Source organism: Strongylocentrotus purpuratus, unplaced genomic scaffold (assembly GCF_000002235.5).
Source record: "Strongylocentrotus purpuratus isolate Spur 01 unplaced genomic scaffold, Spur_5.0 spur5_scaffold_17, whole genome shotgun sequence".
Classification (NCBI taxonomy): Eukaryota; Metazoa; Echinodermata; class Echinoidea; order Camarodonta; family Strongylocentrotidae; genus Strongylocentrotus; species Strongylocentrotus purpuratus.
Window position 1 is genome coordinate 710,370 of NW_022145602.1, and position 14,975 is coordinate 725,344.

At 37.3% G+C, this 14,975-nt stretch overlaps 1 protein-coding gene across 4 annotated transcripts in view; it reads right to left on the reverse strand.

Moving 5' to 3' along the window:
• LOC582210 (F-actin-monooxygenase MICAL2) overlaps nt 1–14,975 on the reverse strand; it is a 116,816-nt gene that overhangs the window by 23,006 nt on the left and 78,835 nt on the right. For 2 of the 4 annotated variants that reach the window (XM_030988410.1, XM_030988408.1), the window contains exons 18-22: nt 14,320–14,431; nt 13,636–13,700; nt 3,071–3,679; nt 1,310–1,488; nt 13–42 (exon numbers count right to left, since the gene is read on the reverse strand). In XM_030988410.1, the coding sequence (XP_030844270.1) occupies nt 13–42; nt 1,310–1,488; nt 3,071–3,679; nt 13,636–13,700; nt 14,320–14,431 (995 nt within the window). The remainder of the gene's footprint in view (nt 1–12; nt 43–1,309; nt 1,489–3,070; nt 3,680–13,635; nt 13,701–14,319; nt 14,432–14,975) is intronic. The other 2 variants (XM_030988411.1, XM_030988409.1) reach the window with 1 other exon arrangement.

Genomic DNA, 14,975 nt, shown 5'->3' on the forward strand with positions numbered 1-14,975 from the left:
TTTGTTGTTTACCTGTCTCAGCTTTTTCAATGATCTTAATCTCTGTGTTATAGCATATAGACAGATCAAGAAAAATTGGTTGAACAATCGATGAACAATATGAGATCAATTAAAACATGATGTATCCTATGATCTCTTCCAATTTATATTAGATAGTGAGCTAAATTAACAAAGCTTTAAAAAAACTAATTGAGATTAATAAACAATATGAGATAAACTGAGACCTCATATATTTAAAGACTATGATCAGTTGCAATTAAGACTATTAGAGAGTTAATTAAAAAAAACTACAAGCTGAGCTTTTAAGATTTTAGTACAACTCTCTTTAATTGCTATATATCATCACTATGCTAGCTTTGTTTACCTTTAAAGAAAAGGTTAATATTGTACATTGGAAGATATTACATTAAGTTTAGCATTAGTTGGTTCTATCTATATTTCTGAATAACAATGGCGCTACGAGAGCTCTAGCATTAGGCAATTATAGTGTACTAAGTATCTTTATCATATCAAGCAGTAACGGACATTGTGGCAGATTAGCCTTTGTGCTATTAAACAAATTATCCAATAAAGTCTACTACTACTTAACAGAAATACAGACAAAACAATCATCAGCATCACACAAGAACATAAGAATACTGTTCTCTTGAAAAAATAAGGAAAATGAAAGAGGTTTAAAGGGAAATCAGAAGGGGGAAAGATTTGAAGAGTTGCTACTCCACTAGAAGAAAAAAAAATCATGAACGATCCTGTTCTGATATAAACATAATAGAACTTTGTAAGTTTGCTTAATCTCATTGATTGCAATTCTTTGTGAGGCATTTATAAGTTGTATTTTAAGCGCTATGCCACACCGACTTGGCAAGGTCAGCTACTAGCCTGTCAGTTCTGATTTTAACCTACTAAAAACCAATCTTGATTGGTACAGTTAGACTTGCATTCAAAAGAAATGTAACCAACAAAAAGTCTAACAAGTAACAATCAAAGATCAGAAGTTATCAAGTGTTGTGTTCAAGTTATTAAAAAAGAAAGAATTTTTGTTGTTGGAATAATCAATTATCAATAAATCAATTGCAAACAATTATAAAAACTTTGTAATCAATAACAAAATAATAGCAAGAAAATCTTGTCCTAAAAAAGACAGGTCTGTTAATCAGTATTAGACAACATTTTTGGATAAAAGTAATCCAAAATGGAGAAAAGAATGAAAAACCTTTGTCATGAAAAATGAAAAATCCCTTGTAGGGAAAGTCCAAAATTCATTAACAGGGGAAATCCCCTAATAAGGGGGAAGTCCCTAATATCTCACCTTGAATCGCTTGCCCCACATTCTCCTTGGGGATTTCCCCTTGGATCGAGGTGAGTCAGTGATCTGCTCAGTGGGTTCAGCGTCTGAGCTTGCCTCGTCTCGTTTCATTTCCTCCTCATCGGTGGTAGAATCGATGTCAAAGTCACCGGTGAGGTTGGCATCTACGCTAAGCTTCTTAACTGATGGTGGTAGTGGTAGTGGTAAGAGATGGTAGTAGTGGTAGTGTTGTTGTGGTGGTTGTTGGAGTGGTGGCAAGATGTTAGTAAAAGTGGTAGGTGATAATGATGGGGGAGGTGATGATGGCAGTGATTGTGGTGATGTGGTAGTGGTGGTTGAAATGGTGGCAAGATGTTAGTAATAGTGGTAGGTGATGATGGTGTGGGAGGCAATGTGGAGATGGTGATGGTAGTGATGATAGTGGTAGTGGTCGCAGATAATGATGAGGGAAGTGATGAGGGAGGTGATGATGGCAGTAGTGGTAGTGGTGTGGTGGTGGTGGTAGTTGAAGTGGTGGCAAGATATTAGTAGTAGTGGTAGGTGATGATGGTGAGGGAGGTCATGTGGAGATGGGAGTGGTAGTGAGGATGGTGGTAGTGATGATAGTGGTAGTGGTCACAGATAATGATGAGGGAAGTGATGAGGGAGGTGATGATGGCAGTAGTGGTAGTGGTGTGGTGGTGGTGGTAGTTGAAGTGGTGGCAAGATATTAGTAGTAGTGGTAGGTAGTAATGATAGGGGAGGTGGTGGCGGTAGTGAGGATGGTGGTAGTGGCAGTGATAGTGGAGTACATGATAATAAGATGGAATATAAGATTTCAGATGGGAAACGAGAAAAACATGAAATGAGTGTGATATACCAAATGAAGAGGAAAAAATATATGGAGGAGGGAAAGGGAGAAAAGAACATAAACATATAATTAATATATGAAACAAAAAAAATGTTGTTGTTATCATGTGACAAAGAGAGAGAGAGACTAACCTAATAAAATGTGATATTCTGCATCTAAACTCATACATATGATGGACATGGGCACTTGCCTACATGTATGGGGTGTTTCTTTAACCCAACTACAATTCATAATATGCCATGGCAGCTTCATTGAAGTGTACATGCACAGGCAACATATGCAGAGATACATTCCATCTTGCCTTTCTTCAAAATTACCGCATTCAAGGTGTCATCTCTCCAAACCATTTTGGAAGGAAAGAAATGCCATTTTGCAAGAAAGGATGACAACGGATAGGCAAAGATGAAATAAAAACAAAAGATGAATAAAATAATAAAAATCAATTTGAAGTTGTAGGGAAAAGAGAATTATCGAGCTTTGCAGCATGACATGTTACCTCTCCTGATTTATATAAACCTGCAAGATATAAATTCTACATGTTAAAAAGATCATAATAAACTTTCAGGAATTCAAACACATCTTTGACAATACTATGATTTAATTAAATTCTCTTAAGAATAATTCTGTTTCCAAGATGTCCCAACTAGATACAGTTCTTTAAAGTGTGCAGTAAGTTTGGGAAAATAACTTACTGTACACTCCATGCACATGTTGGACTGTTTGTCTCTTTACATGTATCTGCTGCACCAAGAAATATTTATTTAGAGGTATGATAATAGCAAACCAATCCTGGAAAATATATGACATTACAATATGAAAAACCCACCTTAATTATTTCTTTACAAACTCATTCAAAGGGAAACTATCATATGGATAATAATCAGATTTAAAGCTATGAAGAATGTCCAACTTACTGAGTCTTGGGAGTTGTTCTGTAGCAGCTGCTTCTGGAGATCCTAGACCTAGATCAGCAACAACATCTGGAACCTTCCTCTTGGACCTGGCCCCCTCTTCTCCAAACTGGCCCAGAGGCAAGTCCAGACTGCTCGGGGAGAGTGGTCTTTCTTCTCTATCGCTGTCACCTTCCGTCGAAGACAAACCCAGTTTTCCTGCACTCGAACGCTTCTTTAGCTTGAGAGATCGACTCTTTCGTTGCTTTGGTATGGCGCCATCTGGTGGTTTACTACTGTCTACTTTGGTGCTTGCTGATCGCTGCCTAAAATTCTTGTCTTTGATGGACTCCTCTCCCTGTTGCATCCCAGCGCTCGTCCTCCTTCCAGTTTTGTTGGCCTTTGTTGCATCTCTGCGATGAGGGCGCATGCGACTAAGACGTGACTTTTTCTCCTTGGAGCTGGACTCTGAGCGTGGGATACCACCATCAAAGGTACAAGGTGGGACGTCGCTCGTTGGAGAAAGATCACTTTCAGGTATGTTGTGATCAGAAGCCAAAGGCACTTGGAGATTGGACGGGGTGCCTTCCTTCTTTTTACCGGAACCCTTCTTTCGCTTGCTGCTGCCACGCTCTGAATCAGAAGGAGTACAAGATCGACATATATCAGGGGAGAGTCCTGAATGCATACCCTGATACCCCGCCCCCCTAAGGCTCACCTGCCTAGCCTCCTTTTCATCTTCCACCTCATAATGTTTCTTCCTCTCTCCCTTCTCTCTCACAACAACCTCACTCTCACTTTTCCTCTTGTCCTTGGACCTCTTCAGCAACCGCTTCTTTGGACTCGCTTTCTTGCCACGCTGCTTCTCAAGCTTGCCCTTCGTGGTCGGGGTGTACACCTTGGCGTGTTTGTTAGACAACGTGTCTCTGCAGATACTCTCTGATTGAATTGCACTTGGAGGGGAAACATAATCTTCTTCTGGGGAATCTATCGTGATTGTAACTTCGTCCGTATTTGCACTTACTGTGGCATTGTTCATATTCTTATTAGCACCGTCATCTATTGCAGCTTCCTTACTTTGGGGACTACTACCGCTGTAATCAAGCGAGGGTTTCGGACTAAACGATGGTGACAGTAACGACCGAACACCACTAGCTCTAGGATACATACATTTATACTGGGGTTTAGGCTTAGGTGTCTCTTTTGCTTCACTTAGTTTTTCTGGTAACGATGGACTTGCCGTCATCTCAGGTTTGATATCCACACTAGATCCTCCATCTATATCATCCTCGAATCCTACACTAAACCTTTGATTCTTTCTATTGGGTAAACTATTATATGAAGTCCTGTATGCATCACTAGATGGCACAACATTAAGATCAACTTCCGGAGAAGCAACAGCTTCAGGTTTATCACAAATATTGGAATCTTCCTCCTCCTCTGTGGCCTCTACATCAGATATTTCAGTGTCAGTGTTTGCCGCGAAAGCAGTTTCCGGTAACAGGTCTAGGTTGATATCGTCTAGATGAGTAGGAAGAGGACTGGATTGAGAGTGGTCTTCTGGTGTCCCTGAGTCAGAACCCTTTGTCCTTGCTTCCTGAAGCAGTCCTGCTGCTTCCGTTGCGCGCATGTCTCCATCGGAGCCACTTTCATCAGAATCTTGCCTGTCACTTGCAGAGTCTCTGCTTGTGATCCCTTGTGTGGAATGCTTGGAGAGAATGTCTTCATCAGTACTGAGTTGTGATGTGGAAACTGTTCCATAAGTCTTTGGTTCTGAGGGCCCAGAAGCTGCACTAGAGTCCTGGACCTGATCACTCGTGTAAGATAGTACTGCACTAGTGTCTGATGGTTCTACACTACGATCATCAGTCTCTGTATCATATGGTACTGGACTAGGTTCATACAGCGCTGAGCTATCATCGTTCGTTTCCGCATCACCAAAGTCAATATCAACCACGTTGGGCTTGAGTGGTGACAGATCAGGTTTGACATCCAATAGAGCAGGATGGCTGGCGGACGACGATGAGAAGCGCTTGCTCACCTCAGAACTACTAATGAGTTCATCAATGTCAATCTCTTCTGCTTCAGAACTGGAACATTCCACATTGACTACCTCACCCTGGATGACCCCATGCATTTGAGAGATAACAACCTTATCCGTTACAGGGATATCATCAACCAGAAGACTCTCACTTTGTTCAGTATCTTGCGCGCTGTTTTGTGGGTCAAAACTGTGGCTTGCAGACTCTTCCATGTAATCAGTTGTACTGATCAAATCTCCAACAACCATATCTTCTTCTTCCTCAGATTCTTCCACTTCAATTTCTTCCTCTTCTGTCTGTTCTTCGGTTGTTTCTCCGTAGTCGTCGTCTTCCTGTTCAGCAAGATCCGCTTTCAGGTCCCTGTTATCAGTGTCAAGGCTTACCACTGCTCCACTTAATTCTTCTGTTCTTGAAAAACTTTCTGAAAAATCATCTTCTTCTGCTAAATGACCTCCCACCACAATTTGTTCTACGTCATCTGATATCGCTTCTGAATCATCACCTTCTTCTTCTTCTCTTTCTTCTTCCTCCTCATCCTCATCTTCCTCTTCCTCCTCTTCTACATCTTCTTCTTCCTCTTCTACATCTTCTTCTTCCTCCTCCTCCTCCTCCTCTTCTTCTTCTATTTCTCCCATGCTTCCTATCTCCTCTACATCTTCCTCTCCTGAGTACAATTGTTCTTTGCTATCTTCTTCTTCTTCCTGATCATCATTTATAGACTCAGTCTTTGCATTGCTATGAGCATCTGAGTCAAGCTTGGCCATCCCTAGACTCTGATCATCACCCTCCTCATCAGCTGCTGCATCTCCCCCTCCCATCTCTACTTTCTGCCTTCTACCAATCTCAGTATCATCTTCATACGATGCAAACTTCGTAGCGAATTTATCTCGCCATTTTTTCCTCCTATCGCTCCACTCTTCCCCTCCATCTGTGGGAGATCTGAGAGCATTGATGACATCCTCTTCAGTGATGTCTTTTGCTGCATCCTCATCTTCTTCCGCTTCATCCCCATCTTGATTCTCGTCTGGCTCTAGTTGCCTTCTCTTCTCTTCCTCTAGCCGCTTTCTCTCCTCCTCCTCCTCCTTCTCTTTCCTCTCCTCTTCTTCTTTCAGTAACCTCTCTTCCTCCTCCACCCTTCTCCTCTCCTCCTCTTCTTCTCTCCTCTTTCTCTCCGCCTCTTCCTTCTCCCTCTTGATGACTTCCGGTGGTTTCCACGGTGCCATCTGTGGAGCCTTGGTGTCATTAAGCCATTGCAGCTTCAGACTGGTCAGTGTATGGACGTGACTGTACGACGGTTCTTTAGGTTTCTCCTCCTCTTCCTCCTCATCGTCCTCCTCTTCATCCTCATCCTCATATTCGTCGCTGTCGGTGTAGTACTCCCCGGAGCTCTCTTCCTCCTCGTCATCTTCTTCTTCATACTCCATCTCTGAATTTTCTTCTTCTTCCTCCTCTTCATCTTCTACTTCTTCTTCTTCCCCTTCCTCATATTCCTCCCCGGATTCTTCTTCCTCCTCCTCCTCTTCGTACTCCTCTTCATACTCCTCCTCCTCCTCTTCATCTTCTTCTCCCTCTTCCACGTCTGCCATTCCTTTAAGATACAGAGTGAAACGGACATTCACTCACTTGTTTTCAAACATATGAAATACAAGCATCAATAAAAACAATAAACTTTCTCCTACACTGCTGTTGGTAAAGATGGTACGAACCCCAGTCTAGTAATAGCCCGGAAGGTGAATTAATTTACAAATCACTTGAAGCATGTTCAACCCTTAACCAAAGCGTTAGCCCATAACTCCATTCGACCACAACAATGAACCACCAACATCACACAACATAGACTTGGTAATCCAGGCACTACAGCTCTACGATTTTTCTAAGTAGCAATACACGCATGCAGGAACATCAACACAATATCTATGAAAACACATACATTCTGAAAAGAAGGCTGGCAAGTGGAGGCTAGGTTAAGACTGTGAGTACGAGAACATAAAATGGTAAATATGAAAGATGTGAGACAGGTAGAGAGGAGACATTACACCTACATGTACAAGCTGAAAAAGAACAAAAACATGTGTATCAATTAAGAACAGTGCACTCCTTATCTATAGACTATCATTGAGATTTCTAAAAGATATACATTTTGAGGTACAAAGTTCACAATACATCTACAGTATTAACACTTATTAATAATAATTATTTAGATAACTGTATTTAAAACAAATGACACTACATTTACGATGCAATTCAGAGTCATCACACGTACTTTACAACCAAGAATGTACAATATGTAACAGAAATGTTGAGATAATAAAAAAGAGTTTTTTCTTAGGTCAATAAGGAAAGAATCATTACAAATTTACAAATGCTCTCTCAAACTGTGAGGTTTATAGGTCTACTACACATGTTACAATCACAAATGCGATACTTTTATGAAGATACTGCAGAAACTACATTTTGTGGAACTATACTGTGTGTAAAGTGAGTAACAATAACTCAGAGTGTCTCGTTTCCCCATATTTTGAGCTATCTATTATGGAATGGTGAGCTTTGTTTTCAAGTTTAATGGTTGCATAAGGAGTGATATTGGAGTAAGTGCGTGTTAATGTAAACTGTTTTTGTCCCTTACAATATTTTACAAGTAGTAAATTCAGTCTGATTAATTCTTTTTTCAAATTTAAGTGTACCAAAAACATTTTACAGAACTAAAGCAATCTGTAAAATGTAATGAATAAGTTAAATGTTTTGAATGAAATGGTTATCAAAATAATAAACAGATGAAAATTTAATGATAACAGATGTATTTTTTATCAAATTTTGTTACATGCAATTTTAATGATCTGAGCTGATGAATGCATAATTCTTTTACTAAAAGAAACTGAAAATAAACATCCTTATTTTCTTTAAGCAATGTTAGAAAATAATGGTCTGATTTTGGATCCAAGCTTTAAGGTTTTATACTGCAATGAACGATCTTGCTTTTTTTAAATATTTTATAATGAAATATGAATGATTATAAAATAAAATGCTTGATATTGTCTGATATATTCCCATTGGATTAAAACATTTTCCCCCTAAATAAATCAAAATCAGATAGGCATTTTGATAAACTGATGGATATTGAATCTTTGTTAGGCTTCCCTTGAAACCAAAGTAAAGTAAACCACCACACCTCTAGAGAGATAGATTGCATATGGGGAAGTCCCTGCCATAGGGGAATCCCAAGACAAGGGAAACTCCCTATTCTACAATACCAACTAAGAGAATGGTTGAAAGAGTCTCTGTGATTCTACATGACTTGGTAATCCTACCAGATCTGGGGAAATTAGAAGGGGGGGGCATGGCAGGGGGTTTGATAATAATAATTAAATCGGTGCTTATAAAGCGCTTACCACCAAGGTATGATGAAAGGGGGTAGGGGCACATTGATTTTAGGGCGCCAAAAGAAAGAAAAGGTAATAAGGTCAGACAGTTATATTGAGTTGCAAATTGGTGTATATTCTATCAATTGCATCAAAAGAAAACTATCAAATTTCTGAAGATAAAAACTTCACATTTTCTTTTTTCTTGTCTCCACTTCATGAAAAGATCATTTATTTTGTAATAGGTTATTTGGATAATATGTGAAGTAGTTGATCAAACTAAAAAAACAATGCTCTTTTTACAGCAAAAACATTTCCAAATGTCAGAAAAGTTGAATGGGGCTCAGTGATCTATGAGAAAAGTTATCCTCATAAACTGATCAAAAGTAAACTTTGGGAAATACGTGTATACTATAGAACTCATCTGAAAAACAGTTTTTGTCTGTGAATGATTTGGTTTAGAATACACAGGATAAGGGTCTGCAAGAGTTTGTTAAGAAAAAAGGAAAACCAAGAGAGAGAGAAATATATGCCGAAATGGGAGCTCATTCAAATCTACTTCAAGTGAATTAATCAGAGTCAAGAAAGACAAAGTGTGAAAAAAAAGGAGAGGGAGGGAGCACGTGGGACTGGCTGGCAGAAAAAAGAAAGGATTTTGTTGATAGAGGGATTGTATTTTTAGGTAAAGATAAAGAACACGAAGAGGAAGAGATCTACAGCAGATGAAAAGGGTGTCTGGGGCAAGAGAGCTTGAGGTCAGGGTCAGGGTTCAGGGTTTAGGGGTCAGGGGGTGAGATACAAAGATTCTTAGCTTAGTGAGGACAAAAAAAGGACATTATTTCTACCATGTGACCTTAGAAAAGAGTGTAATAGAGCACCGAAGTGTGCCGTCATATTAGCCAAGTTGTAAAGGTTGCTGGTTCCAAACAATTTTGTGCAAGACAATGTTGCGGTGATCACACCAGCGCTAAACGTTGATTTTGCCCTCCTCATGCGCAGGCTCTGTTGTTTGGAACCAGTATTACCTGAATGACGAGCGAATATGATGTTAGCACTTCGGTACTCTACATTTAGTGCTGCTGACTCTGTATTGCATGATGGGAAGGCGAAGAGCACACAATGAAAGTTTAATGTACAATGACAAATAAGGTATGAAGTAAAAAGATAACTTCCAACTAAAATTAATTCCACAAATCATAAGGTAAAAAATAATATAGTCTAGATAGGAGGCACTGTCACAAAATAGATACACTTGCTTTAGAATGGAAAATAAAAATGCATATGGATAAATGAAAAATAAAACAATATTAAAACTAGGAAAATAAAATGGTTTGAAAAGATATTTAAAATAATAGAAGGATCAATGTTAGCATACAGTATATATGAAGATTAACAGGTTTGCTTTGTAGAGTAGAGCTTGTTAGACAGAGTACAGCCAGAATATAGTATTTGTTAATTTAATATTAACCATTATGGGTGAGAATATGATCTGCCTTGAGAAAGAAAATCAAAAGATTAAAATGAATCTTGGAAGTAAATGTATGGGGATTGGGCTTCCCTTACAACCTCTAACATTCCAGTGTGTACATACAGCCTATTAAAACAATAAAAGCAATTTTCAAATATTGTTTTAATTCAAATTGTTTATTTATTAAAATTGTTTAGATGACCAGTTGCCATGTACCAAATGTGGTCACTTTGTCATACCATTTACAAGCACATTGCATAACAAAAGTAAATCATTTAATAATAATGATATTCGGTTCTTGTATAGCGCATATTACATTATGTAACGTCTCGATGCGCTTCCAAAGAGCATTGGAAATTTGAAAGGTTCATTTGATCCATGTTTTTTCACAAGATTTCCACCCCACCCATGTTAAACAAATATTATATTCTGGCTTCAAACACACAGGAAATAAAAAGAAAGATTTGTATGTGATTAAGCCTATTTAAAGGAATTTGTATCCTGAATTCCAATCACAATAAAATTACATCTTAAAATTTGATTTGATGTTATAGCCTCATAAGAAAACGACATGCAATACATGTATCTTTCTTTATTCACTCAACGAACCTAAACAGATCTAATGAATCTTTGGTGAAACACATATTCTCAAAAGTAAAAATAATTGACAGCTGATCTCTTTTGAATATTTCCTTTTCCTTGAACAAGCACTTATTTCTCAAATTCTTTGCTACAACAAAAAACAATGCCGTCCTTCAAAATCCCTTGTTTATTGACAAACCAGTTAGCTTCAAGGAGAGATGAATTAAACAAATGATTTGAAACTAAGAGAGAATACAGTTTGATAGAGAATGTCCATATTTAATAGCTTGATCACCAGTAGGCCATCACCTGCATATAGTATCTCACTCTACAGTCCTTCACCAATAGATAGTACTTAATAAGAATTAAGAAATAGTATCATATGAGAAAGATGCAAGCTCAAAATGCAGTAGGAGAGACCCAAATCACAAATGTATCTTAAAAATGATTAATAAATTCAATTCAATTCAATTAAGATTTTTTTTTCTTTCTTTGGTGAATGTGTAATTTCTACACTTAAATCATATTCATGAACAATTTATTCCTTCTTTTTGTAATCATAAGGTGTTTTTTGGTATCATTCTAAATCAGGCCTATATTGTCAAAGTAGTGTTTCCCCATGGGCTTGTATGCACTTAAAAGGTGAATAAGCTAAAGAAAAATAGGAAATTAATAACTGACCAATACATCCCTAAACAGAAATGGAAGAGTCTGATAATCAATTGACTCCAGTATTGTTCAGAAGATACCATTTATGGTTTGGGTAATTCCTTTTATTACAAAGATGTATATATGGAAAGGGATACTGCATGCTACACACATAGAAAATGCAAGTATAAGTACACATACAAAAGCTCATGCAACGTTCACCAATAGCATGCTGATATATGTACAAGCAAAGCAAGAGATAACAAAATATACCGAAATTCCCTAAACGTGCAACATTCTAAACATACATGTATCACATTTAATTCTATACCTTCAAGCTAAAACTGTTATCATTTCTACATATATTTTTCACTAGGATTTGTATTCTATACCGTTTGACTTTAACAAATATATACTATATTGTTTTATTATGATATCATGAGTACAATGTATATACAAGAATATATGAAATAAATTTAATTTGAGCATGTACTAATGATAAGAAAAATTGAGGAGTTGAAACTCCTTATTTTTAATTGATTTCAATATTTTACGAATCATTTTCACATATCCTTTTTTGAATGACTAAAACAAAATAATACCATGATAATCAGATCATTTATTTATGAATATTGAAATATCTTCCACAGAATGTGTTCTTCTTTCTGATTTTTGTCCCTCTTTGGCCTATCAATATCTTTCCAATCAGTTTAGACTATGTCAAAAATACAAAACTCTGTTTTTCAATAGCACCATAAGTATCTACATGCAGTAAATGTAGAAAACATATAGGAAAAGTTGGGGTTGAAAGCAATATACATGGTTGCAGGAAAATTACAAAGACACCACTTCATAGAGAAAACACACAACTCATGCTATCAGCTATATATTCTTTTGTTTGTTTTCTATTTCATTTTTCATCTTGTCTTTAGCCTGTTAATTGAAATATGTGGATCACTGCTAAACAAACACAAACAAGAAGTAATAATAATAAAACAAATTAATAATATAATTTTTTTTAGAGTACACAGCTGATAGCAAAAGCAAACAATGAATAAGCATAATAATATAAATTATAATGAATTCAGTTTCCCATAGATATACAACAGCATAAGATTGCCATGATGTATAATATGTATTAATTGGTTCATATGCTGTTAGGAGCAGTTGAGTTTATGGTTATAAAACTACTCAGATTCTGTTATCAGGTAAGGGTAGGGAAGTTATGGATTCTGGTTAGAGACCCAGTCCTGTCTACCTGATATAGCAACAACCAGAAATGAAATTTAATGCAGACTCTTCTATTCCTCTTTCAATATTTGTATTTCATTCCATAAAGTAACATGATGAAAGTGGTTGTAAAATCAACCCAAGAATGATCATAAATAAATTATCAACATTTTGAACTCTGAATTATAACTCTTTTCTTTTCTTTTTTTTGCATCATAAAATCATTTACATGAAAGCATGAGGAAGACTCAACCAAAAAAGAGACATTTCAAACAGATGAATTTTACTTCTTTGTACTTTTTTGTTTTCTGAATGCATTTTGCAAAGAAACTAGAGGAAGCACCACATTTACTGTATCTACTGCCATTTGAGAGCAATATATTTCTAGGTCTTTGTTTTTTATGGTTATCTTTATATCCCAAACATTCTGGACGGATAATTTGAAATCACCCAAAAGAATGTGTGGTACCTAACACTGGTACACATAACATGACGCTTATAATCAGGCAGATAGGACTTGGTGATAGAGTGTGTCTTAACACACTCCTGGAACCCATTTCACAAAGCCTTTTTTCAATGACAAATGACAAAAACCAGTGACAAATCTGCTGATAACCAATCAGAAGCAAGGATTTCAGTAGCTTATAACAAAGATTGTCATTTGTCACTGATGGCATGTTTTGTGAAACGGGTCCCTGGAATATATCAGGATGATTCTGAATTAGTTCTTGGTTTCATAGAGCTGCCTCTAAGCATTAGGAGGTGGGAATAGGTAGGGGCACTACTCATTAAAAACTCTAATAGCTATGCTTGTGATGAAGGTGGATCAAAGTTTGTTCCCCAGTGGATATAGATAATGAATGGAATGGTCCTGGACCCAAATATGGACCTACGATGTGATTACTTTGTCTATATATAACTACTGTATATGAAAAGGACTAAAACAACCCAATCGATCATTCCCTGAGGTATTAAATCCTGAGAAAATAGGTCATAACAACATCATATCTAATGTAACTCTATATATCCCTCTTGCATTATTAGACCACTCTACAATTGAGTTTTCAAATCTTTGCTGTTTAATTGCTTATTCTATCAGAGCTTTCTACAGTTTAATTGTAGTAGTGAAATGAACTTCATTATTCCTCAGTGATAAATGTTTTATCCTTGACTTTCAGAGACTGAGAGAAACAAAAACCCAATATGATATGAGAGGAGTGTGTAGAATTTGGGGAGAAATATCAGTTTTTGATGACTTACTTGACGATAATCCTTCTCTAGCTAGCCAGGCCTTTTCTTCCTCGTCTAACTCGCTATCGGATGACCTGTAATACAAAAACAAAATTCATGTATCTCCCTTTTCATCCTATTCAGTTCTTTCTCCTTTCAATTCCTCATTCTCTCCTGGTTTACTTTTTACATTTTATAATCTTCTTTTCTTCTTTGCATTTTGTTATTTTTTCTTCATTCTTCTTTCTCCCCCCCCCCCTGCATTTTTATTAATTTATTTTGTAGCTTCTTCTTCTCCTCTTTCCTTCTCATCTTCTTCCTCCTTCCTCCTACTCCTACTCTTCCTCTTCCTCTTTGACTTTGTCCCCCTCCTCCTCTCCCTCTCCTCCTTCCCTGCATTCATCTCTATTCTACATCCTATCTGAGGGACTACTTACTCATCCAGCTCATCATCTGTATTCACCGATGTACCCAGATTATATCTAGCTTGTTCTTCCTCCTCCTCCTCCTCCTCCCTTGCATTCATCTCTATTCTACATCATATCCGAGGGACTACTTACTCATCCAGCTCATCTTCTGTATTCACCGATGTACCCAGATTATATCTAGCTTGTTCTTCCTCTTCCTCCTCCTCCTCCTCTTTCTCTCCTCCTTCTCTCCCTCTCCTCCCCTGCATTTATCTCTATTCTACATCCTATCCAAGGGACTACTTACTCATCCAGCTCATCATCTGTGTTCACTGATGTACCCAGATTATATCTAGCTTGTTCTTCTTCCGTCAAGGCACCTTTAGACTCAGCCATCTGCTCATACATCTTTTGCATTTCTGTAAGATCAAGTCCATTTTCGAAAAATCATTCCAAGCTTTAAAAGATGAACACGAACCTACAACAGTGCTTTATTATTTATAAGAAAAGAAGTATGTATAGCAGCAGCTGTCATAGATAGGATAACATGTTTAGTACATGGCTAATCTGCCTCAAGGTCAAGGTTTTATGACGAAGCACCAAGCCATCTATTGTGATATTGATAAAAAAGGACCATGATCCGTTACATTAATCTATGGTAATGAATAATAATAATAATAATCCACTTTTATATAGCGTTCTAAGCACTTTACAGATATACTATTACCCCTGTCATTTGATTCAATACTTACCTGCACACATTGTGTGCACGATCTCCACTCCCTGGGGAGCATTCCAGCAAGTTTGCAAGTATATATTTCTATTTGCACAAGCCTAGTTTACTCATGTATCGGACCCAAGATGTCCACTATTTATAAGTCAACATTCAAACAAATCCGAAGCACCAATACACAAGTAATTTGCAAATCAAGCCCTAGGCCCCATCTTATAAAGAGTTGCAAT